Source organism: Microcaecilia unicolor, chromosome 1 (genome assembly GCF_901765095.1).
Source record: "Microcaecilia unicolor chromosome 1, aMicUni1.1, whole genome shotgun sequence".
NCBI classification, from domain to species: Eukaryota; Metazoa; Chordata; class Amphibia; order Gymnophiona; family Siphonopidae; genus Microcaecilia; species Microcaecilia unicolor.
The window spans coordinates 588,233,141-588,254,983 of NC_044031.1; the positions used below are offsets into that span (position 1 = coordinate 588,233,141).

The following is a 21,843-nucleotide window of genomic DNA, read 5'->3' on the forward strand; positions in this document are numbered from 1 at the left end:
GACATTTCAAATGTTTTGTAAAATATATGTAGCAAGAACCACTGTGTATAGTTATCTGTACATGTCCTGCTATAGGTGTAACTTATATCTGGAAGAACCAAATATTGGCACTTCTACATACAGCTTAGACATTTTGATTGGCTGCCCTACTAAGAAAGTTGCATAATCTGTAAGTATAGAAGCTGAATATCGGTGCTTACACTATATACACATGCAGAAAGCCACCATCTGGAACACCTTAAGCCCATTTTCTTTGGTCAAAATATAACGCCAGATGCAAAATGGATTAAGAACATAAGAATAACCATACTGGGTCACAGTGGCATAGCCACAGGTGGGCCGGGGCCCTCCCACTTATGGCTCAGGCCCACCCAACAGTAGCACATGTTTAGAGGTAACTGCTGGAGATCCCAAGTTCTGCCAGCTGAAGATTTCCCCTGATGGTAATGCAAATGCTACTCTCCACGATACTGGAACTGCACATGCTCAATTTTCAGTGCATGCCTGCTGCAGACTGCCAAGGTGGAAAGAAGAGTTTTCCCACCAGCTGAGATTTTTTTTTGGTGGTGAAGGAGGGGGAGAAAACTTGATGCCCACCCACTTCTTGCCTAGGCCCACCTAAAATCTGTAGTCTAGCTACGCCCCTACTGGGTCAGACCAATGGTCCATCTAGCCCAGTATCCTGCTTCCAACAGTGGCCAATCTAGATCACAGGTACCTGGTAGAAACCCAATTAGTAGCAACATTCCATGGTACCAATCCCAGGGCAAGCAGTGGCTTTTACCCGTTCCACACCACCTAGGATTTTATAGACCTCAGTCATATCCCCCCTCAGTCATCTCTTTTCTAAGCTGAAGAGCCCTGATCATTTTACCCTTTCCTCGTATGGGAGGAATTCCATTCCCTTTATCTTTTTGGTCACTTTTCTGTGACCCTTTTCTAATTCCCCTATATCTTTTTTGAGATGTGGTGAGAATTGAACAGTACTAGATAACATAGCACCACATCAAACCAGAACCTCACACAGAAAAACCTCAATACAATGGTTTAATGAAGAATTGAAAGAACTAAAAACACAGGTCAGAAGATTAGAAAGAGCATGGAGCAAGAAAAAAGACGAACACACACTTAAAGACTGGAAACAACTACAAAGAAAATACAAATACAATATCAGACAAACTAAAAGAACGTACTACAAAACCAAAATAGGACCAAACTACAAGGACACACACAAACTCTTCTCACTCGTAAATAAACTCCTAAACACTACACCAGTTACCACTAACAACATAGACACACCATCTGCAACCAATCTAGCGAACCACTTCAACGAAAAAATTATAAAGCTCCCACTCAAGATACCTACCAACACCACTGAGTACATAAGCATCCTTGAATGCCTTGATCCAAAACCTGGGGAATGCCCAAAAGATCGATCATGGACCAACTTTGACACAATATCATCAGATGCAATCTCACACTGGCTCGGAAAATACGCCAAGTCACAATGCAAATTAGATATTTGCCCCACTAGCCTAATAAGATCCACCCCCAAACAATTCAAAGAAGACCTCACGAATCATATAAACCACAGGCTTCAAAATGGTCTCTTTCCCACGAAGAAAGGAAACATCCTACTTACCCCGCTGCCAAAAGATGCTAAGAAAAGCACAATGGACCTAACCAATTATCGCCCAGTAGCATCCATTCCGCTAATAACCAAACTCATGTAAGGCATAGTGATGAAACAACTCACTGAATACCTAAATAAACACTCAATTTTGCATGAGTCTCAATCAGGATTTCGGTCAAATCACAGCACCGAAACTGTACTAGTATCCGCAATGAACTCATTCAAACAAGCAACTGCAACTGGTAACAACATACTCCTCCTACAATTCGACATATCCAGCGCCTTCGACATGGTTAACCATGGAATACTATTACATATACTAGAATACTTCGGAGTAGGAGGCACAGTTCTCAAATGGTTCAAAGGATTCCTGACCACAAGATCTTATCAAGTAACAACGAATGAGGACATATCACCCCCATGGATACCCGAATGTGGAGTTCACCCCCAAGGATCCCCCCTCTCACCAACTCTCTTCAACCTAATGGTGATACCTTTAGCCAAACTTCTAGCCAATCAAAACCTCAATCCCTACATATACGCAGACGATGTCACGATCTACATCCCGTTCAAGCACAATCTACACAAAATCACCAACGAGATCAACCAGAGCCTCCAAATCATGCACTCCTGGGAGGATGCATTTCAGCTAAAACTGAACGTAGAAAAAAACGCAATGTCTTGTACTCACCTCACAACACAACAAAAATAAATACTCCACCATAACTACACCATACTGCTCTTTCCCCGTCGCACAAAATCTGAAAATTCTTGGAGTCACCATTGATCGAATTGACGATCACGTGAAGAACACAACGAAAAAAATGTTCCACTTCATGTGGAAACTCAAAAGAGTAAAACCTTTCTTCCTGAGATATATCTTCCGCACCCCGGTACAGTCAATGGTAATAAGTCATCTGGATTACTGCAACGTACTATACGCTGGCTGCAAAGAACAGAATATCAAAAAACTCCAAACAGCCCAGAATACTGCCGCCAGACTGATATTTGGAAAAACTAAATATGAAAGTGCAATACCCCTAAGAGAGAAACTCCACTGGCTCCCACTTAAGGAACACATTGCGTTCAAGATCTGCACAACTGTACAAAAAATCATCATGCAGACGCCCCAATCTACATGCTAAACCTTGTGGGCTTGCCTCCCAGAAACGCCATAAGATTATCACGCAAATTTCTCAATCTGCACTTCCCCAGCTGTAAAGGACTAAAATACAAGCTGATACACGCCACTACCTTCTCGTACATGAGCATGCAGTTGTGGAATGCATTACCCACATCCCCGAAAGCTATTGCCGAAATAACTAACTTTCGCAAATCATTTAAGACACACCTCTTCAACAAGGCCTACAAAGAGAACCCATAGCCTCACAAAACCACCTCACCAATCCACCCAGTTATTAATGTCCACCTTCTATACCATCCTCCATAACACCTTCCTTCTCTCTTCCCTTACTTATTCTTTGTACATTACTAATCGTATCTGATATCACGTAATGACTATGTCATAACAAAACTCTGTAAGCCACATTGATCCTGCAAATAGGTGGGAAAATGTGGGATACAAATGCAATAAATAAATAAATAAATGTAATATTCAAGGTGAGGTTGCACCATGGAGCGATACAATGGCTTTATAATATTCTTGGCCTTATTTTGCATCCTTTTACTAATAATTCCTAGCATCCTGTTTGCTTATTTGGTCACCGCCGCAAACTGGGCAGAAGATTTCAGTGTACTATCTACAAAGACACTGTCAGGTTCTCAGGTTCAGAGCCCGTGGGGATGGGCTCTGGAGCAAACGTGAGCCCTTGGGCTGCTGACGAGGAGCGACAGCAGCAGGCAAAACCCCCCAACCAACACTGGGCTAAGCACACCGGCACAGGCAAGGACTGCAGGTGCCATCCAGCGAGCCGGAACACACGGACTGGAACCCCCTGGACTGGAGGACACCGGACTGGTCCGCACTGGACTGGAACACACCGGACCGGAACACACTGGACTGGAGTACACCGGACTGGTTCGCACTGGACTGGAACACACCGGACTGGAACACACTGTACTGGAGTACACCGGACTGGTTCGCACTGGACTGGAGTACACCGAACTGGACCGCACTGCTTCACCTGCACTTAGCCACTGTACCCCAGGAGTTGAGCCCCTGGGTTCAAGCGGCCAGCAGGATTTACTGGGTGCAGGATAACATAGGGGCTGGGATATTAGAACAAGCTTGACAGTACCAGGACCAGGAATAGGACTAGGGCTGAGGGACCACCCCAGACCCTGGAATACCACGCAAGCTTGCACAAACCAGGAACACAGGGCCAAGACGACGGAAGTGCTCCCAAGCACCAAAGGGAAAGGCAGGGAAGCCCACAGGGGAAAGCAGGGAAACCCTGCAACTCAGAAGTGTTCCTATAGCGTAACCAGACTGAAGTGCTCCTAAGCACCTAACCATAGAAATGCTCCACAGCACTAAACTAGCAGGGGTTCTCCTAAGCACCAAACTAGCAAAAGAATTCCTAAGCACTATACTAACAGAAGTGCTCCTAGGCCCTAAACCAACAGAAGGATTCCTAAGCACCAAACTAACAGAAGTGCTCCTAAGCACTACACTAACAGAAGTGCTCCTAAGCACTATACTAACAGAAGTGCTCCTAAGCACTATACTAACAGAAGTGCTCCTAAGCACTATACTAACAGGGGTGCTCCTAAGCACCAAACTAACAGGGGTGCTCCTAAGCACCAAGCTACAGCAGTGCTCCACAGCACTAAACTAACAAAGGTGCTCCTAAGCACCAAGTTACAGCACTAAACTAACCAAGGGGAAGCAGGTGAGCCACAAGGAGAAAGTAGGGAAGCTAAACACAAACTACAAAGGTGCTCCTAAGCACTCCACTAACAGAAGTGCTCCTAAGCACTAAACTAATCAGGAGTGCTCCTAAGCACTCCACTAACAGAAGTGCTTCTAACAGCACCAAAACCAGAAGTACTTCTCACAGCAAAACAGAAGTGCTTCTAACAGCACCAAAAGGGAAAGCAGGGGAGCCACAAGGAAAAAGCAGGGAAGCTAAACACGTAAGTCAAAAGTGCACACTGCATAAACACATAAGTCAAAAGTGCACACACTGCACACTAGGAGTGGCCTAGCGGTTAGGGTGGTGGACTTTGGTCCTGGGGAACTGAGTTCGATTCCCGGCACAGGCAGCTTCTTGTGACTCTGGGCAAGTCAATTAACCCTCCATTGCCCCATGTAAGCCGCATTGAGCCTGCCATGAGTGGGAAAGCACGGGGTACAAATGTAACAAAAAAAAAAAACACTAACCTGGACCTAAAGCAAAACATTGCAAAGGCCAAGGCAGCAAGTTCCCAGGTGGCTAATAAGCTCATCACAGCTGAGCTCAGCTGCGGCAATCACAAGGCAGCTGCGGGTGAGGCTAGCTGCCAAACTTCCACACAAGACTGGAAGGCTAAAATATCTGGACCGGAATGGAAAGAGTCTGGAAAGTCTATGGCAGCCACCGGTTCTGGCCACCAGAGGGCGAGAGGAGCACAACCCAAGGGAAAAAAGTCACAGACACCTAGATATAACTCATAAGGTGGACCCTAGCATCAAGTAACCATGACTGGGATTATTCTTCCCAATGTGCATATGTATGGCTTAATTTGTATAATGCTGCCATATTTGATGAAAAAAATAGCAGTTCTATGTTTGACATGGTGTTGAATATATAGCTACTTTTTAAATGTTTAAATAATAAATCTATTAAAGAACAAAACAACTTACCTTTTTGAGGTAGTTTAGGTAGAACTCTAGGGCCAAGTGCAGTCTTCGTGGTACCGCTGCTAATTGGCAGAAACAAAACGACAATTAACAAAGTGTTATCTTTTTCTTCTTAACCCTCTTTTCTTCTCCCCACCCTTTTTTTAAAACTTCCTATCCCCGAACAACATTTGATTCAACCAGCCTTGCCAAATAAGAAGGTTAGTGAGAAACTGAGAAATCTTCTTCAGGGCTATCCCATAGGCAGAGCTGCCCTTGCCATTAGGTGGACTACAGCTAAGGCCAGCAGAATTTGGGGGTGGGAGCAGAGGAGTGCAGCGATGCGGCTCCAGTACCTGCCAGAACTTTCCTCCTGGATAAGCCTGCCATTGATACCCCTCCACTTCCTCTCGCAATCACTTTCAATTAAAGAGTGATCACTGTGTGGGCCCTGTAAGTACAGCTTGGCGCTGAAGTGCTGCCTTGTTCTACTGCTCCCTTCCTTTCAGGAAAACCTTCCTGTTGGAGAACAGGACACAGAAGCCCTTCATGCTTACCTATACTTACAGGGACCGTGCAGTGCTCATTCTTGTTTAACTCATGGCTAGCGGTGGAAGAGGTTATCAGTGGCACAGAAACATGGAGGAAAGGGAAGCTGAGAAGATACTGGCCAACTGTTGGGGGTGGGGGGAGAGAAGAAGGAGAGATGTTGATCAACTGTGAGGTGGGGTAAGAGGGGAAGGAGAAATGTTGGCCAATTAGGAAAGGGGGTAGGAGAGATGCTAGTCACTTTGAGGGGGTGGTGTAGAGAGGAGAAGGGGGAGATGCTGACAAGGGGGGGGGGGGATAGAGAGGCATATGGGAAACACTGGCCAAGGGCAGTAGAGGGGCAGAGGAGCTGCTGGCTATGGGGGAAGGCAGAGGAGATGCTGGTCATGGGTGAAGGCAGAGAGGGGCAAAGGAGATGCTGGCCATGGGGGTAGAGGAGGCAGAGGAGATGCTGGCCATGGGGGAAGGTAGAAGGGGCAGAAGAGATGCGGCCATGGGGGGAGGTAGAAGGAGCAGAGGAGATGCTGGCCATGGGGGGAGGCAGAAAGGGACAGACAAGATGCTGACCATGGGGGAGAGGTAGAGGGGGAGCAGAGAAGATGGTGGCCATGGCGGAAGATAGAGGCGGCAGCAGAGAAGCTGGCCATGGAGGGAAGTAGAGGGGAGCAAAGGAGATGCTAGCCATGGGGGGAGGTAGAGGGGCAGAGAAGATGTTGGCTAAGTGAGGGGAGGTAAATAGGGATAGGAGAAATAATGGCCACAGAAGAGGAGGTAGAGAGGTTCAGGAGATATCCTGGTAAATGGGGAGGGGGAATGTACTGATACTGGCAACCTGGGAGGGGGCAGAAGAGAATGGGAGATCCTAGCCTCCTTGAGGAGAAGGGGTAGAGAGGGGAAGGGAAGTTGCTGGCAACCTTGGGGGTGTATGGAGGGGAGGGAAAGGGAAGATACTGAACTATGAAGGGGTGGGTGGTGGTAGGGTCTTACGTATTCATGGTGTGGGGGGAGGGCATGGCTGAATGGTCATCAACGGTTTCTGATAGCCTTGGGCCATCCCTGCCCACAGCACCACTCATTTGGATATCAGTGGCTGTCACGATCATGGTAGTAGCAAATGTCTTCTGTCCTTTCTTCCCTAAGACAGGGCATATCACCTTCCACAGTGTGCTCAACTCCAACAAGCTGTTCAACAGGTGATTTGAACTTCTGTTTCCAGCACTATGGCACACAGTATAGTGAACTGAGCCACTCAAATGGCATACCAAATTTCTGCTTGATTAGCATGACACAGAATTTGTTGCTCTTAAGGACTTAGAAAAGTTGCTATGATTCAAAGCTTAAGCGAGATCACTGGGTGGAGGCAACTGCAGAAGTGTGGACATTACTCTACAATGACACAATCAATGTATAGCAAAGACAGACTGACTTGTATATCATAGTAACATAGTAAGTGATGGCAGATAAAGACCTGTACGGTCTATCCAGTCTGCCCAACAAGATAAACTCATTTTACTTGATATGCGATACTTTATATATATATATATATATATATATATATATATATATATATATATATATATATATATATACCCGAGTTTGATTTGTCCTAGCCATTCTCAGGGCACAGACTGTATAAGTCTGCGCAGCACTCTTTTTGTTCTAAACGTTCTGAAGCTAACGTCGAAGCCCCTTGAAATTTAAACTCAAGCCCATCCCTATCTGTTCAGTGATGATCAGGGCGTAGACTGCACCGGTTTCGCGTCCCAATTACCAGCGTCACCACCCAAACTTCACTAAGATTCTGTGGATCCATTCCTTCTAAACAGGATTCCTTTGTGTTTATCCCACGCATGTTTGAATTCCATTACCGTTTTCATCTCCACCACCTCCAGCGGGAAGGCATTCCACTTATCCACCACCCTCTGCGTGAAAAAATACTTCCTGACATTACTCCTGAGTCTGCCCCCCCTGCAACCTCAATTCATGTCCTCTAGACTTTTACCACCTTCCCGTCTCCGGAAAAGGTTCATTTGCGGATTAATACCTTTCAAATACTTGAACGTCTGTATCATGTCACCCTTGTTTCTCTATTCCTCCAAAGTATACATGTTCAGGTTGGCAAGTCTCTCCTCGTATGCTTTGCAATGTAAATCTCATACCATTTTCATAGCTTTTCTTTGTATCGCTTCCAGTCTTTTTACATCCTTAGCTAGATACGGCCTCCCAAAATTGAACACAATACTCCAAGTGGGGGCCTCACCAACAACTTGTAGAGAGGCATCAACACCTCCTTTCTTCTGCTGGTTATATCCCTCTCATTGCAGCCTAGCATCCTTCTGGCCACTGCCATCACCTTGGCACATTGCTTCTTCACCTTCAGATCCTCGGACACCAACACCCCAAGGTCTCTCTCTTGAGTCGAGCTTACTACTCTCTCCCCTCCTATCCAGTATCTCTCTTTCAGGTTTCTGCATCCCAAGTGCATCACTCTACACTTCTTGGCATTAAATTTTAACTTACTACTACTACTACTACTATTACATTTTAACTGCCAAACCCTTGACAATTCTTCTAACGTTCGGAGATCCCTTCTCATCGTTTCTACTCCCTCCAGGGTATCCACTCTATTGGCTATTTTTGTGTCATCTGCAAAAAGGCAAACCTTTCCTTCCAACCCTTTAGCAATATCACCCACAAATATACTAAACAGAATAGGCCCCAGCACCAATCCCTGAGGAACTCCACTGCTCACCTTCCTTTCCTCTGAGCGGATTCCATTTACCACCATCCTCTGCCACCTGTCGGTCAACTAGTTTCCTATCCAGTTCACCACTTTTGTCCTAAGTTCAGACCTTTCAGCTTATTCACGAGTCTTCTGTGGGAGACCGTATCAAAGGCTTTGCTGAAATCCAAGTAGATTACATCTAGTGCACATCCTTCATCCAGTTCTTTGGTCACCCAGTCAAAGAACTCAATAAGATTCGTTTGGCAGGATTTTCCTTTGGTAAAGCCATGTTGCATGCTCTCCACTAACAGCCAGTAATATGTGTCACTGGGTGGTTAGGGGCTCATCAGCCTTATTGCCCAGGGCCCAGATTACTGTCATTCTGCCCCTAATGTACACTGAATCCTGATTTATAGTTCAAGAACTTTGGTTTCTACTATTCCTAGACATGTCACAGCAGAGACTTGCATAGCTCACCAAACTGAACAACTTTAGTTCCTACTAGATAACTGGGTCTGCCAGAATAGTTTCATAAAGGGCAATTCTATAACCTAGGTGCTGTCATTTATGCTCCAATAGTTCAGTTGGTAGAGCATCAGCCTTTTAATCCGAGGGTCCCCCAGCCATTTACGCATGTGTTACATACACAAATGTTTAGAATGCTAGCATTTACACACATATGTGCACACTTACATGTGTGCAGAAATGCTAGTATAGAATCTAAATACTATTCTATAAATATCCACTTAACTTACTGTTAAGACTCGGGTAGTGAGCCCTTGTGCCACGACTGAGCACGGTAGAAGAAGGGCAGCGCTATACTTGGTCAGGCAGCTGGACAACCCCTAGCTTCACCTGGGAAGCGACCACCGTTCCCCGGGATTTGAGCCCCCAGGTGCGGGTGGCCACCAGGACTTCGGGATACGGACGGGGTTGGACAGCCACTGACCTGGCTGGCAGGTAATAGAGAACAGTCCAAGGGTCTGGGCAGGCAGCAGCACAGCAGGTAGTTGAATTCAGTCCAAGGGTCTAGGCAGGCAGCACACAACGGATAGTCTAGTTCAGAACAAGGGTCTAGGCAGGCAGCAACACAGCGGGTAGTTAAGTTCAGTCCAAGGGTCAATCCGGAAAAGCAAGTAAGCAAGCAAACAGCAAAACACACGATATCGAGCACCAAACCTCTATAGCAATAGAAGCCGAAGCAAGGTATGAGGAAGACTGCGGCTCTTAAATAGTCCTCTCATCAGCAGTAACTCTGAACAGCTGGAGAACATAATCTGGATTGGTGGCTGCTGGAAAAAGGAGGCGCAGCAGCGAAAGGCGGCCAATCCTGCACAACCAGGCGCGGCGAAAGAACCACGCTGGAAACAAGCCCCATTTCCGGAACACCGCCAGTCCGCGTGGCCGGCCTTCAGATCGAAATGGAGTGGCTGGCCTTCAGACCGAAACAGAATGGCCGATGAACAGGCCGAAAAGACCCTGACCGGCAAGACTGCTCCAATGGCCGGCGACCGGAACGACCGTCCATCAAGCCTGGACACCACAATCCCGAGGCGTAGCTGGCCATCGCAACTGGACTGAACATGGCCAGCCACCGCTACCGCGAGCGGGTCCGATGCTAAGCTGGCCGTGCGGGCCGCACGGCAGGTGAGGGACGTAACACTTACACAGAGACCCTTTTACTAAAGGGTTGGCATGTGGTAACAGGCTTGCCACATGCCAATCCGGAACCACTGCTGGGCTACTGCAGGAGCCCAGCGGTATTTCCCACCCCCAGCATGCGCCATTTCCATTGCTAAAAAATAGAAAATATTTTTGTAGTGCCGGTGCTTACCTGGTGTTAATCGGGGTAAGGCCGGTGCCCTTACTGCCACCTCAAATGGGTGGCGGTAAGTGCTCTACCCTGAAATGGCTGCATGGCAAGTGATTCACTTACTGCACTGCCATTTCTTTTCCCCCAAAATAGCCAGGCTTTTACCTACTGTTCTAAAAGGGGGCCTCAGCGTGCGTTAAAACCACGCACTGACGCTAGCACAGGCCCCCTGTTACTGCAGCTTAGTGAAAGGACTCCATAGTATGTATTTGCAAGGACAGTGTACAAAGGGGTGGAGAATAAATGGGAAATAGGCAGAGCTCCCACTGCATAACTTGCAGAATACTGAAGTTATTGAATGGCCCCCATACTACTAAAGAATCTGAATACATCAAAGAAAGCCTAGCGACCAAACACTTTCAAAAACTTTGTGCTGCCTAAATGAAATGCTGCTCAATGAGCTCTCATCAATCTGCTCAATTTTTAAACCTTCAGCAACTATAAAATAAAAATAAATTAGGACTTAAGATTACCTCTACACTGAGAACCATGGAAATCCTTAGATGATGGTATCTTTTGAAAGACACAACTTTGCATTCAGTAGCAAAAACTTTTTCATCAAAACAGAAATTTTAATAAAAAGAAAAAAAAACCAGAGCACCTAAGAACAAAAACTACATACAGGAAATTATTGAAACCTCAAAAATCAAACAATACTGGGGAGCAGAAATGAACCTATCAAAAATTAATTTGCTCTAAAACTGACTCCAGCCCAAAATAGAATATATCAAATTTTTTTTTTAAACAAAATGAAACCTCAATAGCCTGGGGTGCCTACAGAGATGGTCTTCCCCAATTTCAACGGCTTCTACCACTGGTTTCAATATTCTCTGAACCACAAAGGAAAACAACTCCCTAATGGAGAAAAAAACCTTTGCAGCCAAAAAACAGAGGAAATTTGAAGAAACTTGAGTGAGTCCTGGCTGAATATCTTGTCAAATTGAATATGGTTGTTACTACCCGGGTGGCTAAGCTAACTGAAAAAAGTTTTCTCTGTGCACATGTCATAAGTTTTCTAAATTCTGGATCTTTTCCAGCATGATACTGACCCTAAACCAATATATTATTTTGAAGATAAAAATATTTCCTCTGTTTTTTGGCTGCAAAGGTTTTTTTTCTCCATTAAGGAGTTGCTTTCCTTTGAGGCTGGGTTCAGAGGAATATTGAAAACAGTGATAGAAGCCGTTGAACTTGGGGAACCATCTCTGTAGGCACCCCAGGCTGCTGAGGTTTCGCTGGAGACCCTAGGCACGGCCCTGTGCAATACCATTTGTAATTCTGTTACCCGGAAATGGCAACCACCATTACGGCAAATGTAAGCCACATTGAGCCTGCAAACTGGTGGGAAAATGTGGGATACAAATGCTACAAATAAATAAATAAATAAATAAATAAATAAATAAATAACGGTGCCCCCTTCACCCATAAGGGCTATGGTAGTGGTGTACAGTTGGGGGTACTGGGTTTTGGGGGGCTCAGCAAACAAAGTAAGGGAGCAATAATCAGATGTGTACCTGGGAGCATTTTATGAAGTCCACTGCAGTGCCCCCTAGGGTGCCCTATTGCTGTCCTGGGATGTCAGGGAGAACAGTCTAGTAAAAATGTTGGCTCCTTCTACATCCCAATGGCTTGATTTTGTACGTTTTGCACTTGGATATTTTGTTTTTGAAAATGGACCCAAAAACAAAATGTCCAAATCACAAAATATCCAAAATACAAAACATCCATAGTATTTTCGAACAAAAAGATAGACGTTTTTCTTTTTTTGAAAATGACCTTCTTTCCTGTTCAGAATTTGGAAGTTTTGTGTAAAACCTCCAAATTCAGATTTTGACGTCAGAGCAAAAATGCCCCTCAATGTAACTTTGTAAGTCTAAGCGCTTTGAAAATATGCCTCTTGGTGGTTTAGGCTTAAGATTTGAAACTAGTGAACAATAATCTTACAGCAGGTAATTTTAATATTCATGTGAATTCAGTCATGGAGAGAGTATATCCAAATTTTTAGTTCATCTAACAGAAATTGCTTTAGAACAATTAATGAAGACCCAACACACGTAGAATGATAGATATTTGACTTTGTGCTTAAATCTATTTCATGTAAGGGAAGCAGTGATTTTATTTTATTATTTACTGTATTTTTTTTTAAAAAGTTCATCCAAAATAATTTACCACTAGTGGACACTGGGCCTAGGAAATTTACAAGTACAGCAACAATATGATGATCAGATGCTCAAATATCAAATACACAATTAGAACAACAATGTAAAATAGGAAAACAGGCAAAGCGAATGCTACATACCTGTAGAAGGTATTCTCCGAGGACAGCAGGCTGATTGTTCTCACTGATGGGTGACGTCCACGGCAGCCCCTCCAATCGGAATCTTCACTAGCAAAGGCCTTTGCTAGTCCTCGCGCCCAATGCGCACCGCGCATGCGCGGCCGTCTTCCCACCCGAAACCGGCTTGTGCCGGCCAGTCTTATATGTAGCAAAAACAGAGACAAGGGAAGACACAACTCCAAAGGGGAGGCGGGCGGGTTTGTGAGAACAATCAGCCTGCTGTCCTCGGAGAATACCTTCTACAGGTATGTAGCATTCGCTTTCTCCGAGGACAAGCAGGCTGCTTGTTCTCACTGATGGGGTATCCCTAGCCCCCAGGCTCACTCAAAACAACAACCATGGTCAATTGGGCCTCGCAACAGCGAGGACATAACTGAGATTGACCTAAAAAATTTACCAACTAACTGAGAGTGTAGCCTGGAACAGAACAAACAGGGCCCTCGGGGGGTGGAGTTGGATCCTAAAGCCCAAACAGGTTCTGAAGAACTGACTGCCCGAACCAACTGTCGCGTCGGGTATCCTGCTGTAGGCAGTAATGAGATGTGAATGTGTGGACAGATGACCACGTCGCAGCTTTGCAGATCTCTTCAATGGTGGCTGACTTCAAGTGGGCTACCGACGCTGCCATGGCTCTAACATTATGAGCCGTGACATGACCCTCAAGAGCCAGCCCAGCCTGGGCGTAAGTGAAGGAAATGCAATCTGCTAGCCAATTGGATATGGTGCGTTTCCTCACAGCCACTCCCCTCCTATTGGGATCAAAAGAAACAAGCAATTGGGCGGACTGTCTGTTGGGCTGTGTCCGCTCCAGATAGAAGGCCAATGCTCTCTTGCAGTCCAATGTGTGCAGCTGACGTTCAGCAGGGAAGGAATGAGGACGGGGAAAGAATGTTGGCAAGACAATTGACTGGTTCAGATGGAACTCCGACACAACCTTTGGCAAGAACTTAGGGTGAGTGCGGAGGACTACTCTGTTGTGATGAAATTTGGTGTAAGGGGCCTGGGCTACCAGGGCCTGAAGCTCACTGACTCTACGAGCTGAAGTAACTGCCACCAAGAAAATGACCTTCCAGGTCAAGTACTTCAGATGGCAGGAGTTCAGTGGCTCAAAAGGAGGTTTCATCAGCTGGGTGAGAACGACATTGAGATCCCATGACACTGTAGGAGGTTTGACGGGGGGCTTTGACAAAAGCAAACCTCTCATGAAGCGAACAACTAAAGGCTGTCCTGAGATCGGCTTACCTTCCACATGATAATGGTATGCACTGATTGCACTAAGGTGAATCCTTACAGAGTTGGTCTTAAGACCAGACTCAGACAGGTGCAGAAGGTATTCAAGCAGGGTCTGTGTAGGACAAGAGCGAGGATCTAGGGCCTTGCTGTCACACCAGACGGCAAACCTCCTCCACAGAAAGAAGTAACTCCTCTTGGTGGAATCTTTCCTGGAAGCAAGCAAAACACGGGAGACACCCTCTGACAGACCCAAAGAGGCAAAGTCTACGCTCTCAACATCCAGGCCGTGAGAGCCAGGGACCGGAGGCTGGGATGCAGAAGCGCCCCTTCGTCCTGCGTGATGAGGGTCGGAAAACACTCCAATCTCCACGGTTCTTCGGAGGACAACTCCAGAAGAAGAGGGAACCAGATCTGACGCGGCCAAAAAGGAGCAATCAGAATCATGGTGCCTCGGTCTTGCTTGAGTTTCAACAAAGTCTTCCCCACCAGAGGTATGGGAGGATAAGCATACAGCAGACCCTCCCCCCAATCCAGGAGGAAGGCATCCGATGCCAGTCTGCCGTGGGCCTGAAGCCTGGAACAGAACTGAGGGACTTTGTGGTTGGCTCGAGATGCGAAGAGGTCTACCAAGGGGGTGCCCCACGCCTGGAAGATCTGTCGCACTACACGAGAATTGAGCGACCACTCGTGAGGTTGCATAATCCTGCTCAACCTGTCGGCCAGACTGTTGTTTACGCCTGCCAGATATGTGGCTTGGAGCACCATGCCGTGACGGCGCGCCCAGAGCCACATGCTGACGGCTTCCTGACACAGGGGGCGAGATCCGGTGCCCCCCTGCTTGTTGACATAGTACATGGCAACCTGGTTGTCTGTCTGAATTTGGATAATTTGGTGGGACAGCCGATCTCTGAAAGCCTTCAGAGCGTTCCAGATCGCTCGCAACTCCAGAAGATTGATCTGCAGATCGCGTTCCTGGAGGGACCAGCTTCCTTGGGTGTGAAGCCCATCGACATGAGCTCCCCACCCCAGGAGAGACGCATCCGTGGTCAGCACTTTTTGTGGCTGAGGAATTTGGAAAGGACGTCCCAGAGTCAAATTGGACCAAATCGTCCACCAATACAGGGATTCGAGAAAACTCGTGGACAGGTGGATTACGTCTTCTAGATCCCCAGCAGCCTGGAACCACTGGGAAGCTAGGGTCCATTGAGTAGATCTCATGTGAAGGCGGGACATGGGAGTCACATGGACTGTGGAGGCCATGTGGCCTAGCAATCTCAACATCTGCCGAGCTGTGATCTGCTGGGACGCTCGCACCTGCGAGACGAGGGACAAAAAGTTGTTGGCTCTCGCCTCTGGGAGATAGGTGCGAGCCGTCCGAGAATCCAGCAGAGCTCCTATGAATTCGAGTCTCTGCACTGGGAGAAGATGGGACTTTGGATAATTTATCACAAACCCCAGTAGCTCCAGGAGGCGAATAGTCATCTGCATGGACTGCAGGGCTCCTGCCTCGGATGTGTTCTTCACCAGCCAATCGTCGAGATAAGGGAACACGTGCACCCCCAGCCTGCGAAGTGCCGCTGCTACTACAGCCAAGCACTTTGTGGACACCCTGGGCGCAGAGGCGAGCCCAAAGGGTAGCACACAGTACTGGAAGTGACGTGTGCCCAGCTAAAATCGCAGATACTGTCTGTGAGCTGGCAGTATCGGGATGTGTGTGTAGGCATCCTTCAAGTCCAGAGAGCATAGCCAATCGTTTTCCTGAATCATGGGAAGGAGGGTGCCCAGGGAAAGCATCCTGAACTTTTCTTTGACCAGATATTTGTTCAGGGCCCTTAGGTCTAGGATGGAACGCATCCCCCCTGTTTTCTTTTCCACAAGGAAGTACCTGGAATAGAATCCCAGCCCTTCCTGCCCGGATGGCACGGGCTCGACCGCATTGGTGCTGAGAAGGGCGGAGAGTTCCTCTGCAAGTACCTGCTTGTGCTGGAAGCTGTAGGACTGAGCTCCCGATGGACAATTTGGAGGTTTTGAAGCCAAATTGAGGGTGTATCCTTGCCGGACTATTTGGAGAACCCACTGATCGGAGGTTATGAGAGGCCACCTTTGGTGAAAAGCTTTCAACCTCCCTCCGACTGGCAGGTCGCCCGGCACTGACACTTGGATGTCGGCTATGCTCTGCTGGAGCCAGTCAAAAGCCCGTCCCTTGCTTTTGCTGGGGAGCCGAGGGGCCTTGCTGAGGCGCGCGCTGCTGATGAGAGCGAGCGCGCTGGGGCTTAGCCTGGGCCGCAGGCTGTCGAGAAGGAGGATTGTACCTACGCTTGTCAGAAGAGTAGGGAACAGTCTTCCTTCCCCCAAAAAATCTTCTACCTGTAGAGGTAGAGGCTGAAGGCTGCCGGCGGCAGAACTTGTCGAATGCGGTATCCCGCTGGTGGAGCTGCTCTACCACCTGTTCGACTTTCTCTCCAAAAATGTTATCCGCACGGCAAGGCGAGTCCGCAATCCGCTGCTGGATTCTATTCTCCAGGTCGGAGGCACGCAGCCATGAGAGCCTGCGCATCACCACACCTTGAGCAGCGGCCCTGGACGCAACATCAAAGGTGTCATACACCCCTCTGGCCAGGAATTTTCTGCACGCCTTCAGCTGCCTGACCACCTCCTGAAAAGGCTTGGCTTGCTCAGGGGGGAGCGCATCAACCAAGCCCGCCAACTGCCGCACATTGTTCCGCATGTGTATGCTCGTGTAGAGCTGGTAAGACTGGATTTTGGCCACGAGCATAGAAGAATGGTAGGCCTTCCTCCCAAAGGAGTCTAAGGTTCTAGAGTCCTTGCCCGGGGGCGCCGAAGCATGCTCCCTAGAACTCTTAGCCTTCTTTAGGGCCAGATCCACAACTCCAGAATCATGAGGCAACTGAGTGCGCATCAGATCTGGGTCCCCATGGATCCGGTACTGGGACTCGATCTTCTTGGGGATGTGGGGATTAGTTAAAGGCTTGGTCCAGTTCGCAAGCAATGTCTTTTTTAGGACATGGTGCAAGGGAACAGTGGACGCTTCCTTAGGTGGAGAAGGATAGTCCAGGAGCTCAAACATTTCAGCCCTGGGCTCGTCCTCCACAACCACCGGGAAGGGGATGGCCGTAGACATCTCCCGGACAAAGGTAGCAAAAGACAGACTCTCAGGAGGGGAAAGCTGTCTTTCAGGAGAGGGAGTGGGATCGGAAGGAAGACCCTCAGACTCCTCGTCAGAGAAATATCTGGGGTCTTCTTCCTCTTCCCACGAGGCCTCACCCTCGGTGTCAGACACAAGTTCACGAACCTGTGTCTGCAACCGTGCCCGACTCGACTCCGAGGAGCCACGTCCACGATGGGGGCGTCGAGAGGTAGACTCCCTCGCCCGCATCGGCGAAGCTCCCTCCGCCGACGTAGTCGGGGAGCCTTCCTGGGAGGCGACGGCAGCCGGTACCGCACGCGGCACCGACGCCGGAGACCTCACCTCGGACGATGGGCCAGCCGGCGCCACGCTCGACGGTACCGGAGGCGCAAGCACCGCCGGTACCGGAGGGGTAGGGCGCAGCAGCTCTCCCAGAATCTCTGGGAGAACGGCCCGGAGGCTATCGTTCAGAGCGGCTGCAGAGAAAGGCATGGAGGTCGATGCAGGCGTCGACGTCAGAACCTGTTCCGGGCGTGGAGGCTGTTCCGGGCTGTCCAGAGTGGAGCGCATCGACACCTCCTGAACAGAGGGTGAGCGGTCCTCTCGGTGCCGATGCCTGCTGGGTGCCGACTCCTTCGGCGACCCAGAGCTCTCGGTACCGACATGGGAAGGGGACCGGTGACGATGCTTCTTCGACTTCTTGGGACGAAGCATGTCACCGGAGCTTCCCGGTACCGACGAGGAGGACGTAGAATCCAGCCGTCGCTTCCTCGGGGCCGAGATCGAAGAAGGTCGGTCTCGGGGGAGCTGTACCGCAGGAGCCCTCAGGGTAGGGAGAGACCCACCCGAAGGCTCACCGCCACCAGCAGGGGAATGGACAGCCCTCACCTGCACTCCAGACGAAGCACCACCGTCCGATGACATCAGCAGACGAGGTCCCGGTACCACCGACGTCGATGCAGCTGTCCGATGTCTCGGCGCCGATGCAGAGGGCCGATGCCTCGATGCACTGGCCGCCGAGGTTGAAGGTCTGGACGCTGAAGACGTCGATGCACTCGATACCCCCGGTGCCGATGCCGACGAAGAGCCCGAGAACAAAATGTTCCACTGGGCTAACCTCGCTACCTGAGTCCGCCTTTGCAAAAGGGAACACAGACTACAGGCCTGAGGGCGGTGCCCAGCCCCCAGACACTGAAGACACGACGCGTGCCTGTCAGTGAGCGAGATTACCCGGGCGCACTGGGTGCACTTCTTGAAGCCGCTGGAAGGCTTCGATGTCATGGGCGGAAAAATCACGCCGGCGAAATCGAAAGACGAAATGGCGAAATTTGGCACAGAAAAAAGGGAAATTTCGACCGGGGCCTAAGTATGGCCTACCCCGACGATGAAAGAAAACTTAACGGGGCGAAAAAACTCGAAGTAGAGGAAGGAAAAAACCAAAAATGGTTAATCCAAACACTTTCTGGATTTCTCACAGAAAACAGTCGAAAAACGACGCGCGAGGCCGACTTTTCGGGGCACGAACGGTAAAGCACAACCGTACTGAGCACGCAGAAAAGAAGACTGGCCGGCACAAGCCGGTTTCGGGTGGGAAGTCGGCTGCGCATGCGCGGTGCGCATTGGGCGCGAGGACTAGCAAAGGCCTTTGCTAGTGAAGATTCCGATTGGAGGGGCTGCCGTGGACGTCACCCATCAGTGAGAACAAGCAGCCTGCTTGTCCTCGGAGAAATTAAATCACAGTAATAACAAAATAATATGATACAGTGTAGTACATTACACATTAAAATACAGAAAAAACATTTATATTACTTACAATGCAAACACAATACACATTAAAAAATAGACATGGGGGAAGCCATTGCTTGACCTGGGATTGGTAGCATGGAACTATTTGGGTTTCTGCCAGGTACTTGTGACCTGGCTTGGCAACTGTTAGAAGGATACTAGGCTAGACTGACCATTGGTCTGACACAGTATGGCTATTCTTATGTTCCTAACATCTTAATAGACAGTGAAGGGGACATACAGAGGTGGAACATACAGTGTACAGAAAAGATATAACAAAGGAGTCAAGATAGATAAAATGGGTGACTAATTTTAAGGGAAAAAACTGCATGTGCAGTCATGGAAGGCGTGTGCAACTGATTTCAGTTAGAGTACATGTGGTAAGGTAATCCTGTTACATTATGTTCAGGTGGATATATCAATCTGATCAGTTGTGTCTTCCATTAAAGGCTTTGGAGAAAAACAAGGTTTTCACTTCTTGCTGATTGAGATGTAGTCTTGCATTAGGTGAAGCCATTCTTGGAGTGAATGCTACGGTGTGGGGCACCTTCTCAGAATGCTTGCTGGCAAGTCTCATATATTTCCTTTGATAAGTGTACGACAAAGGATGGTCATTGGGAGGACCTTAAGAGACCTTAAACTTGCATAGAGGGAAATCCTGTATAGAGGGAAAACTGACTGCCCTTGGTATTGGCCCTAAAGTGACTGGTTTAAAAACTGGTTAAGCAGAAGAAGACAGTGAGTAGTGGTAAATGCAGTTCACTTCGAGGAAAAGGATGCTATCAGTGGTGTGTTGCAGGGATCAGTCCTGGGCTGGCTCTTTTTAACATCTTTGTGAGTAATATTGCAGAAAGGCTATCTGGTAAGGTTTGCATCTTTGCGGATAATACCAAATCCTGTAATAGGATAGACAGATTCAATACTAAAAAATGCAGGATCATGCACCTGGGCTGTAAAAATCCAAGGGAGCATACAAGTGAAGTACTTTTGAGCATGAAAAAAGACTAGAGTTGATCATAATTGATGATCATAAGGTGGCCGAATAAGTAGAAAAGGCAATGGCCGAAGCCAGAAGGATGCTTAGGAGCACAGGGATAGGAATGGCCAGAAAAAAAGAAGTGATAGTGTCCTTCTGGTGAGGCCCCATTTAGAATTCTGAAGACTGCACCTTCAAAAAGATATAAATAGGATGGAGTTGATCCAAAGGGTGGCTACAAAATTGGTCAGTGGTAACTGGCGCTGAAAAATAGGTGCTGGGAAAAATCAGGATGCTGAGCTATTCTGAAACCTGGTGTAAATCCTAGTGCGCAAGTTGGACATGGATCTTTGGAATTCTGTAATGCTTCATGCATCTTTTGTGAACGACCCTGACCTAACCCTGCCCCTTGCACGAGAGAGGATTTGGGCGCAAACCTTTACAGAATCATGCACGTCCAGATCCACTTGCAAATCTATAAATTTGTGCCAATTAATATCAATAAATGCTTGTTAACAGCCAATTATTAATACATAGTAACATAGTAGATGACGGCAGAAAAAGACCTGCAAGGTCCATCCAGTCTGCCCAACAAGATAAACTCATATGTACTAATTTTTGTGTATACCCTACCTTGATTTGTACCTGTCCTTTTCAGGGCACAGACCGTATAAGTCTGCCCAGCATTATCCCCGCCTCCCAACCACCAGCCCCGCCTCCCACCACCAGCTCTGGTACAGACCGTATAAGTCTGCCCAGCACTATCCCCGCCTCCCAACCACCAGCCCCGCCTCCCACCACCGGCTCTGCCACCCAATCCTGGCTAAGCTACTGAGGATCCCTTCCTTCTGAACAGGATTCCTTTATGTTTATCCCACGCATGTTTGAATTCCATTACCGTTTTCATTTCCACCACCTCACGCGGGAAGGCATTCCAAGCATCCACCACTCTTCTCCGTAAAGAAATACTTCTTGACATTTTTCTTGAGTCTGCCCCCCTTCAATCTTATTTCATGTCCTCTAGTTCTACCGCCTTCCCCTCTCCGGAAAAGGTTCGTTTGCGGATTAATACCTTTCAAATATTTGAACGTCTGTATCATAGCACTCCTGTTCCTCCTTTCCTCCAGGGTATACATGTTCAGGTCAACAAGTCTCTCCTCATACGTCTTGTAACGCAAATCCCATACCATTCTCGTAGCTTTTCTTTGCACCGCTTCCATTTTTTTAACATCCTTCGCAAGATACGGCCTCCAAAACTGAACACAATACTCCAGGTGGGGCCTCACCAACGTCTTATAACAGGGGTATTAAAACCTCTTTTCTTCTGCTGGTCACACCTCTCTCTATACAGCCTAGCAATCTTCTACCTACATTATCTAACTTATTCGTGCACAGATCTCAGGATAGCACACAAATTTGGGCACCATTTATAGAATCCTGGAGTGTGTGTTCACTGACCACACCAGCTTAGCTAGTAGCTTGAGCTAGATATTAAACAAATAGGTAACAGTTTGGATCCCTGTAGTACCCCACAGATCTATGCCCAAGGTGGTCATAAGGTGCAGCAAAACAGTACGGACTGATGCTGATGAGAACCAGGCAAATCATTTGCCACTGATAACTGTTGCTGTCAGCTGTGCTGGAATGATATTTTAGTCTACTGTGTCAAAAACTGCTGATAAATCCAGCAGTTCGAACACTGAGGCAGTTTCTCCTGCCATGGCTTCTGTACAGATTGTCTTGGACAGACTCATTTCCATAATAGGGGCTGAATATAGACCGACACAATTCTAGCCAGTCGC

The 21,843-nt window shown here is 47.9% G+C and overlaps 1 protein-coding gene across 2 annotated transcripts in view; it reads right to left on the minus strand.

Moving 5' to 3' along the window:
• Positions 1–21,843, minus strand: part of ASAP1 (ArfGAP with SH3 domain, ankyrin repeat and PH domain 1) — an 803,986-nt gene that overhangs the window by 35,850 nt on the left and 746,293 nt on the right. Inside the window, exon 27 of one of the 2 annotated variants that reach the window (XM_030219214.1) lies at positions 5,439–5,494. In XM_030219214.1, coding sequence (XP_030075074.1) covers positions 5,439–5,494 — 56 coding nt within the window. Of the gene's footprint in view, positions 1–5,438; positions 5,498–21,843 lie in introns of both variants that reach the window. The other variant, XM_030219206.1, reaches the window with a different exon arrangement.